We start from the raw sequence: 23830 nt of genomic DNA, 5'->3' as shown, positions 1-23830 counted from the left end.
AAGACTCTGGTTCGATTACCAGTGCTGCCAGGAATTTTACCATGCTGGGAGGACTGAAATGTTGTGCATTCCTCGCGATACGAAATGAGTAGCTATTTGCGCGAGAAGTAGCGTTTCCAAGGTCTGGAAAGCCGAAAGCAAAAATGGTTGGGAATGTGTTGTGCTGATCTCATGCTCCTTCACTGTTGATAAAACATCTATACTTCGATTCTTTTCCCGAAAAGTTTTGACATGTATCGTCGATATTCCTTTTCCCGATATATCGATATCGATATGGCAATAACGAGTGCCTATATTTTTCGATTGTATAATATTTTTTAGCAATTTTCAGTGCATATTTGAAATTGTACTAGAACATAATTTCACTTTCACTGTGTGAAGAAGTCTTACTAGTTTTTGAGCTTTCACCACGTCCTGTCTTTCTCTTTGATTGAGTGAAGCAAGTACAAAGAAGAATCCCGAGTGCGCTGTGGGGTGACGGTGTGAATGAAAAAGCAAGATTTCATATGTGTAGAAATAGCACACCAGTTGAGTTAAAAAACAACTTTTAACACAACTAGTGTGCTGTTTCTTCACATCGAAATTCTTCAAAAACAGATAAGATTGATCTTTGTCGTTTGTGGAGACGTGTGAGGGGAAATGCTGACGTAGTCGGTGCTCGGGGCTAGTGGCAGAACTTGCAACGTTTCGCTTCACCACACCGTTTTGACACTACAACTGCTAGGTCGCTGGCGATGGCAGAAACTAAAAAACAGGAAAGTCGACGTGAAGTGTTCCGGACAAATTCGATATGTGACGAAACCGAGTGACGGACCCATTGGGCACCTTTTATTGTGCCACGGACATGCAGTTACCTTTGTTGGCAAAGTGGTTTTCACCAAGTGTGAACATGCATAGTTTTCCTAGCAGTGTGCTAGATCGTTGATGTACAGAATATCTAATAATAAATCAATATTTAAATATACAGCTCCGAAACCGGCAGTATATTTACAATGTGAAGTCGCTATTTTTATAGGCTCGTAATTCGATATTTTTCCATCGATGTATCTATATATCGATACATTCTTGTGATACAATGTGTGCCGATAATGATACTTTTTAAATATGGACATATCGGATTTCCGATATTTTTAAAAATATCAACCTACTCTACACTGCAGCCGAATCACGCCATAGAACAGAAGATGAGGGCCGGTCGGTTCTGAATAACCCGTCAGAGGTCGAGCTCAGAGTTAGCCTTTTTCCAGTTGCACTCACTCGGCTGGACTACCGCGGGTCTGTGCGTTCGGAACACTGTCCTATAAGCGAGATGAACAGCGATGATATGGTGTTTGGGTCAACCAGTGGCAGGCTAGAGACAGCCATATGCATCAGGAGGTGGGCTGGAGTTGATGAATGTTGCCCGTAGCAGTGGAGGAGATTTCGCGAAGAGGAAAATATTCGTTAACACCGGCATGCTCTAGATCGGTGCCTTGCTTCAGCAGCCCAAAGGCGGTGAACCTGCTCCGGCGAAAGACCTCGCTGCAGTCACGCGACCCCCTTGTTCGCAACGTGCCGTGCGACCGGTGCATGTGGTGTGCCGGCCACTGTGCGAACAATGTGTCATTGCCCTCCCACAGGGAGGGGTCACGGGTCAGACTGGAGACTGACCGTCTGTCAGACACGAGTGGTATGGAAGGGGTTGCGCCAGCGTTCTCATCTTCGACATCTTTTTAGAAACAGATAGGTCTCTCTATTTTGCCTTTTATGGGTACAGTGGAGAAAATTCCTTTTTATGGTCACTGAAAAAATTTGTTATGTCTCATCAACTAAGAACTTCCGAGCCATCATGCACGTTCAAATATCGGGGAATGCAGTGCCACGAAGACTGGGCCAGGCGTGGAAGAAGGGGCCACCAACTCTTAACCTACAACTTGCTGTTGTTGTGCCGAAACAAGAAAAACCTTCTACAAGGACGTATATTTTTTAAAAATGGGACCGAGCTGAAAATATTCTCATTTTGATTCCAGCACTTACGTGCAGTGTGCATTTTTTATTAACTGCGGCGTTAAAATGAGACAGTTGGTTAATCTTAGTTTTGGTATTTAATATACTTTAGAGCTGAGGTACGCCCGGAATGGCGGAAGATATCATCAGCGTCAGAAACGTATTCTAGGGCCCAGTCACGACTTTTATGCTGGTAAATTAATATTTCAAGGGCATTTTTATTTCAGTTCCCTAATACCTACGGCTCACTTTCTTCAAACTATATAAAAACTTAAACTTACATGTCGGGTTGCATTCCTTATTCAAACTTTTTTTCGAAAATGGAGGCGCCACACCATCAGGGATACAGAACGTTAAGAGCTGACGTCACCAATATGACACTATTAGTTTCATCTTCATAAAAGTTACGTTTGTGTTTTAATCAGAATAACACAACAAGGCTACTACCTCTCCATCATAAAACGCGATGTAAATGATGAATAAAGACAAAAGTATCACACATGTACAGAGACTATCTCGTTGTGCGGAATTACTAGTAAATAGTCACCACAGATCGTTAACGATGTCCATATGGCGCGTGAACACCAGAAGGACGCGTTACCGTAGGCCATGTTGAATGAACTGCTAAACAGAAGCGGAGAGCCTTGTACCTCCCGTACTGCCACGCAGTTGCATCACACCCAATACTGAGATTTTGTATGCCACCGGTAGAGAAACACCTTACACGATAAGCGCTTGTCGTGGTAAATTACATGTTTTCCTATTTAGCATGTAATCGTATAACAGCGTTACGTACTGTGACACATTTTAAAGCTCACATTATCGCCGTGCCAAAAGTTGTCACGTGGCTGATTCTCTAACTCAAAGATTTAGTGAAGAGTGTTAGCACGAAACTATTGTGAGGGTTTTTAAGCACCAGGTGAAATTAGAGTGGTACTGACATAATCAGACAGCCATTATCTCCGCTCGCCATTCTGAAGCAAAATGCGTACGTAGACTGTCTACAAACTGCCTCAATGAAACGTTGTGCTTGTTTAGAAATTTTTCTCATCATTTTTTGTAAGAAGGAACGGAGGAAGAATAGAGTTCAAGGTACCGTCGACAGCGTGGAACTCAGAGACGGGGCACAGGAAGCGAAACGAAGAGGATCGGTCGTACCGTTTGGAAGGACCTTTCCCAATATTTGACGTAACCAATTCCGGGAAACCGCAAAAAGTTCAAGTGTGGATGGTGAGATGGTGATTTGAAGTGGTGTCCTCTCGAACACGAGTCCATTGTACTTTCACTGGGCCATCTACCTCGGGCTTGTAGACATAGATACAACGCTGCATTCTTTCTGGTGGTCGAGGGTGATGTATTGGGTTAACTTTACATTGCTGTATAACGTGTAATCACGTAGTTTATTGAGTAAATTATTGTCTTTTGAGAGATGATCTGGGGTATTTGCCCAGGGAAATTGATGTTCTCGGACAGTTTAAGGTATTACGTGAGTACCAAATGGTATTTGCCACCTAAGAGGGCGTCTCCGCCACACCATCACTATTGCAGGCGTCCAGGTGCCACGGTCTCCTACTACCAAATACCTAGGTGTCCAGATGGATAAGAAACTGCTCTTCCATCGCCGTGCACAATATGTAACCCAAAGAGGATTCAAGCTGCTAAAAGTGTGGTACCCAGCATTCAACAGCAGGGAACTGAACGTCGACAGCAAGCTCCGGCTGCACCAGATGGTTGTCCACCATTCCCTCACCCATGACTCCACTACGTGGGCTACGATTAGTGCCTCCGGAGTGCAAACCCTCCAGTGCCTGCAGAATAAGGTGCTGCATGCCCCTCCCCTCACGAGGATAGTTACCCTCCACGAGGAAACGGGCATGGCCACTCTCAAATGGTTCAAATGGCTCTGAGCACTATGGGACTTGACATCTATGGTCATCAGTCCCCTAGAACTTAGAACTACTTAAACCTAACTAACCTAAGGACATCACACAACACCCAGTCATCACGAGGCAGAGAAAATCCCTGACCCCGCCGGGAATCGAACACGGGAACCCGGCCGCGGGTCGCGAGAACGCTACCGCACGACCACGAGCTGCGGACGCCACTTTCAAGACGTCCATGCGAGAGAAGGTAAGGCGTCTCTATGCCAAAGTAGAAGCTCTACACGACACGGTCGCTGGCCTACAAAACCTTGGCACCACAAGTCCCCGGTACTGGCACCGACTCCCTGTTCCGCTCACTGTTGTTGAGCACTCCGATTTCGACCTTGGCTAACGATAGCCCTGTTACGGCCACTCAAACCGTTACTGTAGACTTGACCACACGATGTGTGATGACCATCGTTAACCATTAATGTTGGTACGTATTATAGTAGTTGTTACCTCCTGCCTGCAATCTGAACTTCAACTGTCGGAGGGTGGTATGGAACTTAACGTCCCACCGCTACACCTTCAACGTGCACTCCAGTGATATCTTTGGAATGACTCATTATCGAATGGAACAGGAACGCGATGAGTTTGGATAAGTCTTTCACACCGAGGCAGGGCAATTTTGCAGCTCCTGAAAGTGTTAGCAGTACTGACTACACAGACGTGAAAAGAGGGAGAGACGGGAGAGGTGGAGGTGGAGGGGGCGTGTGGGGGTGGATACGTACTGGAGCGAAATGGCAGCGTGGCGCGGTGTCAGAGCCAGGAGCATCGGACAACCCCGCGTCGCGTCAGCGGCAGAGGATTTTGCGGATGCGGTGGATACGGCCGGATATTTTCAGGGGCTGGGTATCTATGCAGGCCCTTCACGCGCGAAGCCCTTCTCTCCAAAGGGAACAACGCGACGCAGCGGCGAGGTGTGACGGCAAAAGCGATCCCATCGCCCGGTCCGCACCTCCTTTCCGGGCCGAAACGAAATCTGAACGCAAAACAAAAACCGTGTGAGCCAGGGCAAAAAAAAAAAAAGAACTCACGCTGGTCTGTGTACACACGATCACACCATGCGCACACCTCGCGTTTCTCTTCTTTTTTTCCCATTGTGAAAGCGTGGAACACCTGCTAGGCTGCGCCGCCGCTGGCGTCAGCTGGAGACCGAATTGCGACCCAGAGGAGGAGCACAACCCGACAGGGTCCTGTGTTTTTTCCGCCGCCTTCATCCTTTCCTGTCCGAGCCGTGCCAATTTTTATTTTACACAGTTTTTATTTATTAGGCGATATATATATTTTTTGTTTTCTGTTTTTTTTTTTTTTTGGTAGCTCTACTCCCGCTGTGGCGGCACAGCAGCAGCAGGTTTCAGGGGCGGTCGTCCGATCCTCTCTATTCGCCAGCCGGGGTGTAAAGAGGGAGAGAGAGAGAGAGAGAGAGAGAGAGAGAGAGCAATGTGTGGTGTGTAGGTGAGTGGGTGGTTAGACGAGTGTGTTGGTGGCCGTTTTTGTCGGGCGGTGCTGCTGCTGCTGCTAGGTGTGTGTGTGCGCGCCTGCGTCTGTGTGAATGTGGTGGCTGGAATGAGGTTTGGGCTGGGATGGAGTTCCGGCCGGGAGGGAAGCGCCGTGCGCCGTGGGCTGGGGTGGGCCGCGCTGATATAGCGCGGGATGGCGCTGGCAGCGGGGGATGGAGCGAAGCTTCCAAACTCAATTTTCGAGCAACAAAGGGAGAGAGGGGCCCCGCGCGGTGGAAGGGGAGGCGGGATAGCCGCGCCGCTTTTGTTTTCGCGTGATCGGCTGCGCGGGGGCGGGGGCGGGGGCGGCTGGAAAATGGGGAATAAAACCGCAGGCCGCGGGGACAGCGCCTGCGTCCTGATGAGGGCGGCGCGGTGCGCTGCCGAAACGCCACCCACCAACTTCTGCCGCCACCGGCCTGCGCCTACTGAGAGCAACACTTTGGAATCTAGCCCACATCTATACACTGAAAATCACCGTGGACTGCGTGGCGGTGTGTACTTTCCATTCTACTACTTATTTTCGCACCTTTCAGTTCCATTCACATATGGATTACTGGCAGACGATTGCTTAAATGCCTCTGTGCGTGCAGTAATTGCTCTACGCTCGTAAGGATGCAGAGTTTCGTGACTGTAACGCTCAATAAAATGTTATCGGGCAACCATTCGCGCCAAGTTTGGACCAAGTACTCCTTGGCCATTGCCGAGCTTATGCGCTGCTGGTTCACATCTGTATAGTCAAGTTGCCGGCTCTGACGTCACTGATGACCGCAGTATCGCCATAGAGGATACTTGAAAAGTAACTCATATTCCTGCAGGACGTAGTACTCGTGAAAACTAAATAAAAAAATTCCCATAGTGATTTGCCCAGAAACCATTAGCTTTTCGCATACAGGCCAATCTGTCTTCACATTTCCATCTGTCTATTACGTAGAGGTAGACAATATAGGCAGTGCTCCATCCTGACGCATCCTTCAGTCTTTCTTTGGAGTTAATCTCACAGTCTTTCAAATAAACCAGGCTCAATTCGGATTCCGTTTCATGCACTGGTCCTACGCCCCTATAGAGTTTGCACTTTGGTGCTGCGCCCCTATAGCGTCTGCACGTTGTGGATGGGTCCTCGTATGTCCACATAGCGGAAAATCCAACGGATTCAGGTCAGGTGAAGGGGTAAGCCGTGTTACCGGACCTCCTCGACCAAGCAATCGTCCATGAAACGTTGCGGGTGTGACGCTGTCGCACGATCCGTGGAAAATTGGTGGTCCTTTGTGCATAAATAAAGGTCTTCCTGTAAGGGTAAGGTTTTCCCAGTACCGCTGTTAATTCACTAGGCAGAAATCGGTGATACATAGCACATGTTAATCTGTAGGTAAAGCGTTTGATGCTAAAAGAGTCTGTAGCCAACAGTCCTTAATCACACATTGACACTGAACCGATCCTCTGATGACTCACTTCCATGACTGCTCGAGGTTTTGCATCTGCGCTGATTTGCTTTCAACATGGTTCAAATGGCTCTGAGCACTATGGGACTTAACATCTGTGGTCATCAGTCCCCTAGAACTTAGAACTACTTAAACCTAACTAACCTAAGGACATCACACACATCAATGCCCGAGGCAGGATTCGATCGTGCGACCGTAGCAGTCCCGCGGTTCCGGACTGAGCGCCTAGAACCGCGAGACCACCGCGGCCGGCGCTGATTTGCGTATTGCGGTAATTTGCTATACCAGAATCGTGTGTCCATCACCGAATACTACATATTACTCGTTGCAAAACAGCCAGTAGCTCAACAGGTATTGATTTCCAGACTTACAATTATGGGAAGTTTTCTTCTCGTTTTGACCAGTACTAACTCCGGCCGGAATATATGAGACTTTTTTAAAACACCCTGTATGTGGCCATAAGTTGCTTTGTCGTGTTGTTAATGACTGTGCTTAAAACGTTTTCATTGGGCTATCGCAGCTGAAGTGGCATCTAACTTTGATTTTCCGCCAGTCAACATTTTGCAGTATCTCCGTGGCAATATGGCAATACGCATTCGGTAAAACGAAATCCTGACTACACTTGCTTCCTTTCTGTGCCCACGTTCAGCATGGCCTGTTTATCCTATTTAGCAGAACAGATGACCAGTTTCGTAGGGACGCAAACGTAAGTTGCATGTATGCAGCCTCCTTTGTAGACTGACTACATTCATCTAGGATCGTACAGGCACCACAAGTCTAACACCAGCTTTACCGACAATTGAGCCTGTGTTACTGTTCCACTTCATACCCTTAAAATTGTTGTATTTGTATGAGTTGTCAATTCCAGTTATGACCGATGAATGTAGTCTGTTTTTCGTTTTGAGAAGAGGTTTTACACTATTAAACTTTTAAAGCGATTTTTCCGCTTCCGATGTCTTATCGTGAACATAAAGGATCCCACCACGCTTCCCTGGAGCACGCCCGAAGCTACTTGTGCATCTGTTGATGACACTGCATCCTGGATAACGTGCTACTTCCTCAGTTCTGTAGCCTCTGGAAGAGTTTGGATGATAGCTAAGGGAGCGACCAGTATCTACATTCAGCAGTATGACATGCTTACAGCGAAAGTGCATCCACTGGAAAGATTGGTATCATTAATTAATCGATGTTCATAGTTCGTTGTGAATTGAATTATTAGAAATAAATACACGAACCAGTCTGTTTTGTACATCAAAGTCGAGTTGGGACTTTCACTTATCGTCAGTCGGTTTAATACATCCATGAAGACATATGTGTATTGCACTTAGTTGTAGTATAAATAAAGCTTAGGTGATGTATTTCTTGAAGTAAAGGCTCCTACCTATTTTGCTATTTCAAAGAAGATACACGGTCAGAGTTAGCCTCTGTGCACTGTACGGAACCTAACTTTACCATCGCGATCTATATATGAACGATTATAGTGGCTAACGAGTACTTTTGGATCCCAGACTGTAAACTAGATCTACAGATTTCCATTTCAGTCTTGCTGAAGGGATAACTGGCTGAAACTTGCCAGAAACATCGCAGCGGGAATTTGTAAGATCGTTCCGCACAGTATGCGTCCAACTCTCTCATGGGCTCATTCTGCGGTGTATGTGTTGTTCTCGGGAAGAATACCAAAAGTCACGGTGTACCAGGCCATAGTTAGCTGCCTGGACTAAATGCCATAACGTTATCTTTTTATCAGCCGAAAGTTTTCCGAACATTACGACGTAATTAATAGCAATAGAGAACCAACTAGGACGCAGCACTAACCGCAATGTGCAAGTGGTAGAAGATCTTTTTTTCTGTACTTTTTTTGGTTTTTGGGGAGGAAGTGAGGGGGGTGTGAGCGCTGTGCACAGATGGATAGTCCCACAGGGTGCAATAGAACGGAGACTGCCGTTTCGGCAATTCTAGTTTCCTAAAACCGAGTGTTGTGATACTTCGGTATGTTTCTTAAAGTGGAAATAAACTACTGTTGCAAACTAATGTATTTGTTTTTGTAGGGCTGTTTCAACTCTGGTACTTTTTCAGAACGCTATATTCACTTTTTTTATTGCGAGATCCGAGGGGGTTCCAAAGTAAAGTGGGTACCACTAACTGTTCATAGTTTCAAGTCCAGTGGTGGGGGCCTGAAGTACTTCTGAATGCTGCCAGAAGTCATCATACTACACTGAAATTGTGTAAGAGTCGTGGAATTGCTTTAATGACGATCACTAACTTCGTTTTGACCAGTGAAAAATGCATCCCAGCCACAGAGGTTTAGAATATTCACGCAGGTGTTTTCTTTATCGACGTCTATTAGACCTTTCGGACGACAGAGGATAATCTTTTAACTTACCAAGCGAAAGAGGAGAAACAGGATTCGAAGTTGTGACGAAGTGCCGCATACTCCGTGGCAACACTATGAAAGATCGCTCCTAAAATGCCGCATCTGAGTCCTTCAGTTTTATTTCAGCGTTCTTAAATTCGTACTGCGCCTCTGAGTGTTTACATCTTATGGCCTGAATTGGAACTGTGGCAATATTTCTAATATATGTTTAGTTTAAAACACTATAAAGCAAATTTCAAGACACAATACAAGATTAGAGTCGAAGCTTCTGGTGGACCATTCGAACATACGGCCGTGGACGAAAGTGTGTCGGCACTGACGACATTGGCCCACTTTCCCTTGCTTAGGGACATTTCGATTTTGGGATTCAGGTCGCGGTCTTACGCATACTGTATGGGCTAACGTTCCGTCTCCTGTTGCCAACAGTTTGGAAGCACATTCGAATCGAACCGAATGCTTTGAACACTTTGCTGCATCAGACGGTACAATAAACGGCGGAGAACCTATACCTATAACCTCAGAATATCTGTCGTAACACTATACGAAGCGTTAGGCAGAAAGATATGACTAAGATCGCAGCCTGGAAACCAAAAACCAGAAATCAACAATGGTGTATCAGTATTGGAACACGTCATTGAACGACGACATTTACTTGAGAGGATGAGCCTGTGTCACAGTGAGAGTAAACGAAATGGAGATGAGTCTTGTACACCAGCCCTGGATGACGTGCAAGTATCAGGAGCCACGGCATGACATTTGAAAGCAGCGTCTAGCCCTCCTCAGTATTACAATAACAGAGTAGCTCGCTGAATACGTGTTAACAATGCAAGAAACGAATGTATGTAAATGTTAATAAAAGACAGAATGACACAGCACTCAAGGTTCACTATTTCTCATGATGCACTCCGCTGCGCAGGACAGTCGCCCACTGTTCATGAAAGGGCAAAATATGTGGAACCACAACTGTCTCGCATGTGGTAATAGACACTGAACTGCAGCTAGGAAGAATTAAAGAAGGTGATTAAGTATAGTTGGGGAATGATTGTTCATATAAGAGGGAAAACGAAATACATGCTGGTTTCGTAAAAGATAATAATGTTTGAGAAATGAATTAGGAAGAACGTAAAATGTAAGCTGAAATTCATGCATTTCACCCATTGAAATACTTGCATCTTGCAACTGTATATACACTACATATCCAACACAATACTAACAAGTATAAGACTCGTGTACAAGGCTGGCAGAGCACATCTATTTCAGAAAGTGGTCGTCAAAACGGTAAGAAATGTCGTTATACTCCCGTATGTTAATCTCTGCACGATCACACTAGTAAGGAAGATAGTCCAAACATAACCACAGTAAATTTTTTGCGAGTATATGAGACTATCCTATACAGAGGTTACGCGCGTCACAGACGTTATAAAATGTTTCTAGATTTCTCTGTACCATTTTTCTTCATTGCCAGCATATTGCTGACGAAAGAGATGCACGGCGGCGAATTGTGCGGAAAAAAGTTGAGTGTTAGGAAACGATGTGAATACTGATTGTTTCAGTTATTAAGTTGTAAGGGCATTGCGCCTTTGTTTATGACTATCGTTCAGCTACAGTGACCACGAACGATGAAAAACAGAATGGCTGTGTGGTGTGCGTACTGTAAGACCTTCAGTACACACACCATCAGATTATTTGATTTTTCGCTCTAACGAAGTAGGCGAGTGTCAGCAATATGTTTCGTGGTCTTATCGTGGCGTGTTTATCTTCTGCCGTTAGGTCAGACGACAGAAATGCCACTTGCACGCTTACAGTAGCACATTGATGGTGACCAACTTTAAACAGAACTTGATTAATTTTTACACACATTTATTTAAATAATAACAAGCATAAAAATAACTTAACTTGGTTCTGAATGCTATTTACAATTGACGATCTGAAGTTCCTTTGGTATTGGTACGTTAATCTTATTCTCACATATATCTCTGATACTTGATAAAAGTGTCTTATTGGGCGCAGACTAAAACTTGATTATAGACTGGTACAGACACATGTAGACTGACTAATCGGAGGTCTGTACACTCGTTATAATACATCGCGCGTTCATGTATCACTACGCGAGTGTGATCCGCGAGGAGAAAAGGTTCTACGTAAGCAGCAACCTCATTGGCTGCGTTACATATTGACACGTGGATGGGCGGAAGCAGAATTCGGTCCGTCTCTATGGCAGCGCGATCTCGTAGTGCGGACACGGACGAGCGCTGCGCCTGCGCTGTTGTGCTTAGCGGGGCGCGCTCTAGTGGGAAAGTTTTGTACACGCTGACTACGCGGAACTACACTCCTGGAAATTGAAATAAGAACACCGTGAATTCATTGTCCCAGGAAGGGGAAACTTTATTGACACATTCCTGGGGTCAGATACATCACACGATCACACTGACAGAACCACAGGCACATAGACACAGGCAACAGAGCATGCACAATGTCGGCACTAGTACAGTGTATATCCACCTTTTGCAGCAATGCAGGCTGCTATTCTCCCATGGAGACGATCGTAGAGATGCTGGATGTAGTCCTGTGGAACGGCTTGCCATGCCATTTCCACCTGGCGCCTCAGTTGGACCAGCGTTCGTGCTGGACGTGCAGACCGCGTGAGACGACGCTTCATCCAGTCCCAAACATGCTCAATGGGGGACAGATCCGGAGATCTTGCTGGCCAGGGTAGTTGACTTACACCTTCTAGAGCACGTTGGGTGGCACGGGATACATGCGGACGTGCATTGTCCTGTTGGAACAGCAAGTTCCCTTGCCGGTCTAGGAATGGTAGAACGATGGGTTCGATGACGGTTTGGATGTACCGTGCACTATTCAGTGTCCCCTCGACGATCACCAGAGGTGTACGGCCAATGTAGGAGATCGCTCCCCACACCATGATGCCGGGTGTTGGCCCTGTGTGCCTCGGTCGTATGCAGTCCTGATTGTGGCGCTCACCTGCACGGCGCCAAACACGCATACGACCATCATTGGCACCAAGGCAGAAGCGACTCTCATCGCTGAAGACGACACGTCTCCATTCGTCCCTCCATTCACGCCTGTCGCGACACCACTGGAGGCGGGCTGCACGATGTTGGGGCGTGAGCGGAAGACGGCCTAACGGTGTGCGGGACCGTAGCCCAGCTTCATGGAGACGGTTGCGAATGGTCCTCGCCGATACCCCAGGAGCAACAGTGTCCCTAATTTGCTGGGAAGTGGCGGTGCGGTCCCCTACGACACTGCGTAAGATCCTACGGTCTTGGCGTGCATCCGTGCGTCGCTGCGGTCCGGTCCCAGGTCGACCGGCACGTGCACCTTCCGTTGACCACTGGCGACAACATCGATGTACTGTGGAGACCTCACGCCCCACGTGTTGAGCAATTCGGCGGTACGTCCACCCGGCCTCCCGCATGCCCACTATACGCCCTCGCTCAAAGTCCGTCAACTGCACATACGGTTCACGTCCACGCTGTCGCGGCATGCTACCAGTGTTAAAGACTGCGACATTGTCAATAAACTTGATACGGGGAGAAACGAAATCAAGACTTGGTGAAAAAGAATGCCTGAAGTGATAAGAACGACAGCCGTCCCCTATCTTCGAGGGCTCCGTGATGTCATATTTGCCGGTGTGAACGATACGGTCGCAGGTTCGAATGCCGCCTCGGTCATGGATGTGTGTAATGTCCTTAGGTTAGTTAGGTTTAAGTAGTTCTAAGTTCTAGGGGACTGATGACCTCAGATGTTAAGTCCCATAGTGCTCAGAGCTATTGGAACCAATTATTTTATGTCATCTTTCAACAGGATAACGCAAGACTACATGTAGCCTATGCTGTCAGATGTGGCAGCTCTGTCAGCTAAATTTCGCACCCTGCACAGCCCCACATCATGATCGTGATCTTCCTACCATACTGCGTACAGAAACTAAATAAAATTTCGTTATCCGCTCGCTATACTTTCTGGTGTTGCAATCCTAATGACCGAGAGAGTAGCTACAGAGGTAGCTTCTCGTGTGCACACGCGCCCCAGCGTCGTGTCTATAGCACGCGAAACTTGTCCCCAGCGCCGAGGGCGGCGAGTTTCGCCACTTGCGCCCCTGCGGCTAGGGGCCGGCCAATGGCAGCGCGGCGCGGCGCCGCCCCACCCCTAATTGACACGCAAATTAACCGCTCCGCGTTTTCTAAACGGCCCGAAGCCTCCCCTTATAAGCGACGCGCAGAGCCCGGGGCGCGCGGCGCCGCCGGCGACCTTTCAGAAGTTGTCGCGCCTCCCCTTTAACCCCTGCCTTGCCGCCCTTTTTCTATCTCAGACCCGTTTTATTTTTTTCCACCCCGCCGGCGTAACAGCTGTAACGTGATTTCCTATGATGAATTTCAAATCGAATAACAGCGTCAGGGAGGCGCGTTTCTGCGCCGGCGCGGAGACACGCGGGGACGGCGCCGCCGGCTTTTATTCCATTTCCCGCCGGGACGGCGCGCGATTCAATCAGAGGATGAGACCCGCGCGATACGCCGACTCATTCCCTACTCCTCTCTCTCTCTCTCTCTCTCTCTCTTACTCTTCCATTTACTGCTGCTCAATTCTGCAAGAGGTACTCCTAAACCTTCGCTATCACCGTACTGGACGCTGCACAGCAATGTATGACGCTCTTGTCGTGTAAAAGGACTTCCGTATACTTACAAGTCCGAACGTACTGCAAGGAAATTTCTCTTTAGGTGGTGTGGTTCACATTGTCATTTTCGCCGGCCGGGGTGGCCGCGCAGTTCTAGGCGCTACAGTCTGCAACTGTGCGATCGCTACGGTCGCAGGTTCGAATCCTGCCTCGGCCATGGATGTGTGTGATGTCCTTATGTTAGTTAGGTTTAAGTAGTTCTAAGTTCTAGGTCACTGATGGCCGCAGCAGTTAAGTCCCATAGTGCCCAGAGCCATTTGGACCATTTTTGTCATTTTCAGCCAGGTGTACGGATACGTTTGATCACATAGTGTAGCTAAATGTGTCGACTGCTTTTACTGTCACATTACATATTGCATTACCTTGCCAGGTTTTTCTCTCAAACGACAGGTGGCAATAGTAACAGTGGAGAGTTTATAAACCGTGTTGAGAAATACAGTGCACCCGTTGTCGTAATGCGGAAGCGAAGCGACGTTCGAAAGGGCGTGATCATTTGCTTTCGGGAGAAATGCGGAATCATGCTGACTGATGTTCATTGGTGCCGAAGGCTGGAATTTGCGCGCCAATAGCGGTTCTAGACATAGCTAATGAGGAAGTATTGAATAGGACTCGGGAGAAGAGAAGTTTGTGGCACAACTTGACTAGAAGAAGGGATCGATTGGTAGGACATGTTCTGAGGCATCAAGGGATCACCAGTTTAGCATTGGAGGGCAGCGTGGAGGGTAAAAATCGTATAGGGAGACCAAGAGATGAATACACTAAGCAGATTCAGAAGGATGTAGGTTGCAGTAGGTACTGGGAGATGAAGAAGCTTGCACAGGATAGAGTAGCATGGAGAGCTGCATCAAACCAGTCTCAGGACTGAAGACCACAACAAAAACAACAGCGGTTTCAGACGTCCACTGAACGGTGACAGGTTGCTATTTCAGATGAATCACGTTTTATGCTCTATCTGACACATGGCCGCTGGCGTCTATAGCATGGAACGTCTGAAAGCAACTATGGAGGGAGCGTTGTGGTCTGGGGAAATGTTCTCGTGACATTCCACGGGTGATATCGTCATTTAGGAGGGCATAGTGGATCAGCACAAGTATGCATCCATCCTTGGAGAACATGCCCAGCTCTACATAAAGTTGGCTATTCCTCGGTACGATGGCAAGTGTAAGCAAGACAATACAATGTGCCACATAGCTCATAGTGTGAGTTCGTGGTTCGAAGAGGACCCTGGCAATCAAATTCTCCGGATTTAAACCCCGTCGAAAATCTATGAATCCACCTCAGTTGGGCTGTTCACGCCATAGATACTCAAGCGAGAAACCCTGCACTAGCTGCACATCCCAGTCGGTACGTTCCAGACTCTCACTGACTCACTTCCTGCACGTGTTGCAGAGGTCCGCGCTGCAAAAGGTGAGTATTCAGGCTTTTGACAGGTGGTCGCATTAATATGATTGGACTGTACGTATTGTTATGTCTTCTAAATGTACCAGGCTGAAGTTCGGAGTGACACATCTCGTGGCAGTGAAGAGAACTACCAGCTGGACTTCTACAGAGTCTGGCGGAAAAGCAGTAAGTAAACAGGTGCTGCAATACCGACTCATGATCGGAATACATTTCGTCCCAGGACTATTGGACAGTACTCAGCGATAAGTCAGGAATGATCATTCAAGCGAAAAGGACTAGTAAACGTGGGTTGTAGAATACCTACCTTAATAGCTATAAGCTCTTGTTCATCTTCGCTATGGTGAAACACAAACACATCTCTTCTACTGAACAAATGCACATAGCTCTTAATGTATGCATTTTAAAGCCCATGTTTACTAGTCTTCCATGCTTGGAATGATTGTTCCTATCATATCCCTGACCATTCCTCCTGGGAAACGCTTTGTATACGTGCCTATATATGTACTATGAAATACAGTCACCCTTCCCATTTTTGTGTTTGTATGTCAAGGCTAATCTCAGCAGCTACTGTAGAGATTTTTTTTATGTGCTTCACTGTTAGATAGAATGATCCACTAAGAAGATTTGTGTACATAACTTATTACGGCTACGCCAGACAAACCTGGCTGTAGATAATGCTGCCTGTGCGAAGCCACTTCGCTGGTTTCCTTGTTCATTAGCTTAAGTATTTCCTGCTTGCCTGAGCATCACCTGATTTAACTGGCTTGTGTTACACATATGATTAACTCACAGTGAAGTGCATAGGCTGCTACAACAAATGAAGAATATGCAATAACTTTATGGTTCTACTTAACTAAGACAAGACATAAACTGGTTTGCACTTGTCTTGCTGCTGTGAGTAATCGCCTGTGCTCCGCCCTACGTAATTCTTTACCATCGAGACTCTTAGTGACACAATAAAAATCTACGAGGCAGAAAACAGATTTTTTTAATAATTAATTACTATTGGTCATAATTCTCACGATCCCATATGTTGTCGACAAAAACAGTTATTTGAGTGAAACATGTTTGGATGGATGAGGTAGCGCAAGAAGAATGATGGGTGCAGTTACATTTGAATGAGCCCGCTGGACGTTTCGGCTGCAGCTGCGGCGGCCCCATCAGGAGCGTGACCCCGGCGGGCCATAAAGCGCGGCCCCGGGCCCGGCCCCGCCCACCGCCCCGCCCACAACGCCCCCGCACCCGCATATTCGGCAGGCCGCGCCGGCTTTTATAGCCACGGAACTCTGACTCACATTCTTCACGCTTCGCTCGGAATTTCCTCTCCTCCTGACCGCAGCGCCGCGGACGGCTCCTTGAAAACAAAAGCAGTAAACTAGCCCTCCCCACACCCCCACCTGCAGCGATGACTGAACGCGCGCGTAATGGTCTTCTCCCCTTTATTTTCTTTCTTTTCTGTTCTCTACTTTCGTTGAGCTCTTGTGATGAGGGGTAGTCAACAAACAGTACGCGGCCTGAGTACTTAGATCCGAGGGTGCACAAGGATTCAAGGATTTAATTACTTCCGGACATTAGAGTTAATTACTGGTTTACCCACTTTGCAGACCATCTTTCCTGCTCTCGTTGTCCGTCTAGTGTCTTGGACTTCTGGCGCAGTCGTGGTGAAGATTTCAAACCTTCATTCATTGACTGTGTGTGTGCGTGTGAATGTAACTGCAGAGAGCCTCAGCGTGTGTTCGCGCAATGGCAGAACTGTTCACATACACTTGCGAAAATTGTAAATACTTCAAAGGAAATTAAATCAGTTTAAACAACTAGATGTATCGTTGTCTTGTGGAAAATGCACGCAACGGTCTTCTGTCGTCAAGAGTATATGGCCTAGCTGCCACAGGAAAATATATTAGTTTTTTTTACTTTGATCTAAATATGATTTTGCTTTGTGATAGCTCTCTTTTTGCATTAGACTTTACTTTAAGAGTTAATAAGTTATGTTTTGAGAACTTTTGTCTTGTAAAAAACGCAGTTTGTTTCATCACCGTTACATGTTTCGGTGATATCTCACCGTCTTCAGTGGGTTTAATTTATTTTTTCTATCGAACTATGAATGTAACTCTGGTCATTAAATTAAAAGAGTCATTATATCACAAAGTATCAAAAATGTATACCTTAGTACAATTAGTACAGATAATTACATAAACGAAGTACAAAATAATCCAAACACTAATAGTTTCATTAAAGGTCTAAAAAGACACAGTAGTTTAGAGAAATGTCTGAGGACATTTTGTGTTCAGAACTCAATTATACTCCAGATGACTGTGAGTAGGCTGTGTAGGTTTTTATGTTGGTAACGCCATGTAGCGCTCTATATGACTGTGCTGTGTGCAGTCTGTGGCTGGTTTGTATTGTTGGAATTTGCTATTGTAGGGCAGTTGGCTGTTAACAACGCGTAGCAGTTGAGCCCCCAAGCAGTGGTGGATGTGGTGAGAGAAATGGCAGAATTTTGAGAGCGGACGATCTGGACGTGTGTCCATCAGAAAGAGTAAATTTGTAATATTGGATATCAAGAACACACACACACACACACACACACACACACACACACACACACATATATATATATATATATATATATATATATATATATATATATATATATATATATGACTTATATATATATATGACTTTGGAACATTATTAATGTAAATACATTGCTTGTTCTCTATCAAAATCTTTCATTTGCTGATTATGCCTATCAGTAGTTAGTGCCTTCAGTACTTGGAATCTTTTATTTAGCTGGCAGTAGTTGGAGTAACGAAGGTTTTTGTGAGGTAAGTGATTCATGAAAGGTATAAGTTATTGTTAGTTAGGGACATGCTTTTGTAGGGACTTTTGAAAGTCAGATTGTGTTGCGCTAAAAATATTGTGTGTTAGTTTTGCGTTGATCAGAATAGGTAAAGAGCGAAATGTCTGAGTACGTTCAGTTCTGCTCAGCTGCTTGAAAATCATTTAATGTAGGAGGTTTACCAGCACAGTAATTCATTAATTTTTCTAAGGGGACGTTTCAAGATTAGTAAAGCATGTGCTAATAAAGCGTATACTTTTGTTAACGCTTTTAACATATTGTCCACAGTTCCAAAAATACATATATTCTCATGTAACATTTACCTACTGAAGCCAGGAAACAACATCAAAACATGTAAGTATGAGGAAAAGATAATAATGTTTAAAAAATAATTTTTGGTGTGGTTCTTTGCGTGCATGTAATTTATCACTTGTTGCTGTACGACCATCACGGAAGATCGGTTGCTCTAGTCGGGAAGATTCTGTTATATCCTATGCAATAGTTATTTACTGCAGTAGGTTTTTACTGAACGCAACGCAGTTGGCAATAGGCAAAAAACAGGTAGTGTCCATGTGTATTTGCTCCGATTTTACAACAGGAAAACAGATAGAATGTTGGTACATAGTTACTCGGCTGCTTTTATATCGAGTGTCTATGAAGTCAAATATCCTGGAAGATGGTTCTTCAATAATACATTTTATTTTACCTATACCGTCATAAAACTTTTTTGACTACTCTCATAGCTGTTTGATTAGAACTTTTGAGTCTCCTAAAATAGATACAGTTCTTGCCTGGAATGGAGGAAGGTCAATTCAGTTGTTTTACATTGATAAAATACTACCGATTTCCTGGAAAGAGACCAAGGAAATAGGATGACTGAAAGTATGTACGGCAACTATAATCCATTGACTTCATTCAGAGCAGGATAATCCCACTGCTTAGACAAAAGTAATATGAGTATCCAGTCCGGGATCGGTCGTGGAAGTTAACGACAACTGTTAACTTACAGGAACAGATGTTTTTCTGTAGGAACATTTTGTGTACGAACGAGCTGGTCAGCAAGTTGAATGTTATGACTGCCCACGTTCTGTCAAAAGCATGAACATGTGCAGGAGCATTATAACTATATTTTTTCGAGACTGCGTCATTAGAGACGGAAGGCAGATATATTAGATTCCAAGAGAAGGCTGGAAACAAACTAAGCAGTGTCTCTTGGTGGAGTTATGTTCCGAAACACTGGAAACTTTTCCAGACTGCTGAAAGGTCATATTATTCTGAAGATCCACACTATATAATAAAAACTTGTTACGCTGTGTCTGACGTTGCACGGTGAATAACACAGTGGAGCCTAGCTCTGAGTGTCCGCACACATACACACCGGATGACTCGTCGTACTCAGGTTGGTAATGTATGGTTTTTAGCTCTAGTAGACAAGTTCTACATCTACGTGATTACTCTGACACTAAAAATTAAGTGTCTGGCAGAGAACACAGTCGACTAAGGTATGCAGTGCACGTTAGAACTGCTAAATAAGTTATAAAGTGGAGGAAGGCATAGTCCGTCAGTGAACTGAAGAGGGAGCGGACGATTGCTCACTCTCTCTTCACAGCTACGTCACAATAAGCACACACTGGCTTCTTCCGAATGTTTTCTGGGGCTTAAGCTGCACGGTTTTAAATGAGTGGCAGACACGCCTGCGAGAGATTATTTTCCATTAAAAATGTACTAACAATTTTATGAAATACAGAATAAGCACATCTGCAGAATCTACACAAATCACAGCCGCTCTGCACTGTTGGACGGGAAACTGATTCTTATCCATCCTGTGCGGCAGTTAAGGCATTCTTCCAGAAAAGGCCACTACCCTGTCGCAACCGCTATTCATTCTTCTGTTTAACGCCGCGCGGAATGGCCGCGCTGTTTGAAGCGCGATGTCACGGATTGCTCGGCCCCTCCCGCCGGAGGTTCGAGTCTACCCTCGGGTGAGTGTGTTGTTCTTAGCGTAAGTTAGTTTAAGTAGTGTGTAAGTCTAGGGACCGATGACCTCTGCAGTTTGGTCCCTTAGGAAGTCGCACACTTTTGAACGTTTTTTCTGTTTATCGAAAGACTATAACAGCATTCCAGTGGCAGCAGGGCCATGGTTATGAAGTATGCGCCGTTCAAAATAACCCTCATAATGTGGCCACCATAACGTATCTTTATGTGAAAACTAGCATCAGAAGTGTAGCAATAGTGTTAGTGATAATTATTAATGAGTCATTTATAGATAGAACATTCCCGTCACTTTAATATCAAAAGTGATTTTCAGAATTTTGTAAAAGTACCACCCGCTTGATTTCGTAATTGATGAGATGACGTTTCAGGGTACCCTGATCACTTGCAGGTGTAACACCCTAGGACCCTTGTTACACGTCATTCTCTGTCCATCCACCTAATTAAACAAGTTGAAGGGGTAGGGTAGTACAATACTGGTCGCATAAAAAATACTAACAGTGGCAGTACACAAATAAAAAACGAAAAAATATTCATATTTACTACGAAGTGCAACTGCTGAGCAGGGTGAAGGTTCAGTTGAAGAAACGGAGGTTGTGCAAATGGAGCTGTAGGGCAAATTATGCAGATACTGTTGCAGGGTTGCAGCACTGTTGTACTTTTTATCTTGAATTATGATCATCTTTGTACTATAGCACTCTCTTCCGCTTCTTTTATTACACCTATAGATTTAAAGATGACTTCAACAAAGGTCCAAACCGATTGCGTAACTTACATCCTGCTAAACACGAAACCAGTGTTATACATCGTTCAGTATAATGGATTTGAACTTTTTATTTCCGTGCCTTCAAAAGATAGCAATATATGTAAAATAAAAGTTCTTTTTCTCTTCATAGCTAGCTCTGAAGCACACGAAAACGCAACATCTGAAGAATTTTATATCCAAATGTGCCAAACATTTCTGGAGAAAGCGGAAGGCAGTCAGTTCGATCCAGCTATTTGAACTTGTGGCGGTTTCTGCCAGACCGGAGTAAGCTAGAGTGTCCTCCGCTGAGCAGTGCTACGACCAGAGTAGGGGACGGTGACTCACCCTGGTGCGTCTTGCCCGACATGTAGTCGTCCTTGCAGATGAACTTGTTGTCATCGAGCACGTAGAGCTCCTCGCCGGTGGACAGCTGCTTGCGGCACACCATGCAGGTGAAGCAGTTGAGGTGGAAGACCTTGTCGCGCGCCTTGCGCACCAGGTCCTGCGGCGAGATGCCCTGCGCGCAGCCGCCGCACTTGGTGCCGTAGCGCCTGCAACACACACGCCGCGCTGCCGACACTCACAACAGAAAAGGTGCTTGCACTAGACTCCGGCTTAGCCTCGGTTTCGTGCTCGCACCGACACAAGTTTAACATTGTCGCAGGTGGAAGCCCGGAGCTGTGAATGCAGACGCAAACAGTAAGCCTCGAGCCACGCAGTCACCATAACCTAAGGAGAAATCTGATATAGCGACGTTCCAAACACAATAAGAACCAATCAGCGAGGTCATAGGTCCCATCGAATTAGCGAAGGACAGGGAAGGAAGTCGGTCCTACCCTTTTAAAGGAACCATCTTGGCATTTGCCTGAAGCGATTTAGAGAAATCACAGAAAACATAAATCAGGATGGCCCGACACTGCGTTGAACGGCAGTCCTCCCGAATGCGAGTCCAATATGCTAACCACTGCGCCACCTCGCTCGGTTTTATATATTTTATTTTCCTCTCAGTTCTCACTACTTTTTTCACTGTACAGCATTTTGCAAGCATGTCGCTACCCTTACAGCCTATGTTACTTTTCGCTCTCATGGCTGAGTCTTTACACTGTAGCTACTGATAACAGTTAACAGATAATTTGCATGGACCACGGAAAAACTAAATCGGGATGGCCTGACCCAGATTTGAACCGTCGTCCTCGCGAATGCGAGTCCAGCGTGCTAACCACTGCGCCACCTCACTCGGTAATGCTTACGTTGCATTCGGTAGTGGATCAGATGTTGAAGTGTAGAATGTGCACCCAAAATGGTCAGCCTAAACTGGCAGGAGTAATACACTTAGCGGTGCAGTTACGTCCGTGCAGTAAACTTCAGGTAATAATTTACGTGACGTGTCTGGGGGAAGACTGTCAGACGCTGAGAAAAAACAACACACTTGAGTCGGTACGTATTAAGAAACCAAAGCACTTATACCCCTAGCACTCTGTAGATCTCTCACTAACTGCAAGCCAGCTCAAAGGTTTGAGAAAAGCAGTTGATAGGACAGCTCCAACAGGAGTTATGCCAAATAGTCCACTGTGCTGTTCAGTTCAATTTTCCCATTGATGGTAACTACATTTTGCTTTTCAGTCTTTAGTAGGGAGTTTTCAGCCAATTACCAGTAGATCTGTTAATGGAGCAGAGGGGAGTCCCAACAGGATACATTTGAGACATGGTTTCAATCCTGTCTTTCAGCCATGGGAAACCTCCCGAATACTTTGGTCAGAGTTGCAGTATGACAACTATTTCTAATTTAATTCTCGGAAACTATGCTTAACACGAATATTTCGAATCTTAGTGCCGCCATCGGTTGTAGGCGATACTACACTCGTCGACGGCTGTGGAGTCCAGGAGTGGCCCTTCTATCCACAGGCAACTACCGGAGGTGGAGGCTGCGACACGCTCTGATAGTGGAGCTTACGGCAGTGTCAGCAGTCTCTCACTGGATGTTCAGCACTCTGGCAACCTTCATACAGCCTATTTCAGAGTGGTCGGACGATCACTTCTGATACAAGTCTGGTTCCTCAACATCCGCGATATCTTCTCACTTGGTGAGAGTTCGCGTTTTCAGTCTGGAGCAACAAGAGCTCTTTGCTTGCGGTGCCTCTGTCACCAGTAGATAGAATGGGTAGACGGCGACACATTATGGAGGTCATACGAGATGGAGAGCCAGCTCAGGAGGACAGGGTTGACCTCTAGATAAATGGCATATTTCACACTAAAACAAATGCAATGTCTCGAAAACTTTATTACTATTGCTGGGTCCATGCGCGACCGTATAAATACCCATTATGTCCTTTGTACTCGATACGAATCCTACCAGGTAAATATTGGCCGTTACCGTTACACCGGAGGCAGCCCTGAGAACACAAATTCGTCGAGATCTAAACACTTCCTGTTTATAGAGGGAGGTGGTTAGATATTCTAAGACCGTTCTCTGGTGAGGTGGTTCAAGTTTCCTCGGGATAGGATGTGGAGAACGGTTAGGTGTAAGGTTGAGAGAGTGTACTGGTAGTCACGGATGAAGCGGCCGGGTGGTCGGTGCTAGATTTATGGGAAGTGATGGAAATCGGGAGGTTAGTGTGGATGGAGCAGTAAGCGTTCTCCAGCAGGCCGGCCTCTGGACACACCTCAGCTGACTCCGCCCACTTTGGCTGGCCACAGGCGGTTATGGGTGTCGCAGTCTCGTAAAACCCGGTGGTACTTTCCGCATTGGGAAGCCGTGTGCAGAATCTGACCGCCTGCCGTTAGCCGCCGACCGCGTTCACACTCGTACGTCTAGATCAGCGCCTTGCGGCCAGGGTTCGACCATAGGCCTCTTGCGGGGCATCCGTATCATGTAGCACGCGAACCATGAATTTACCACCAGGAGAATAACTGCTGCGAGAGGTGTATCGG

General features: G+C 46.0%; 1 protein-coding gene across 1 annotated transcript in view; it reads right to left on the bottom strand.

The window, feature by feature from the left end:
- Positions 1-23830, bottom strand: part of LOC126284542 (uncharacterized) — a 495687-nt gene that overhangs the window by 165957 nt on the left and 305900 nt on the right. The window contains exon 6 of the mRNA XM_049983544.1: positions 21245-21450. Within this exon, the coding sequence (XP_049839501.1) occupies positions 21245-21450 (206 nt within the window). The remainder of the gene's footprint in view (positions 1-21244; positions 21451-23830) is intronic.

This window comes from Schistocerca gregaria, chromosome 8, assembly GCF_023897955.1.
Source record: "Schistocerca gregaria isolate iqSchGreg1 chromosome 8, iqSchGreg1.2, whole genome shotgun sequence".
Classification (NCBI taxonomy): Eukaryota; Metazoa; Arthropoda; class Insecta; order Orthoptera; family Acrididae; genus Schistocerca; species Schistocerca gregaria.
Note: the sequence above shows the minus strand (reverse complement) of the source record. Positions and strands in the feature narration are given on the sequence as shown.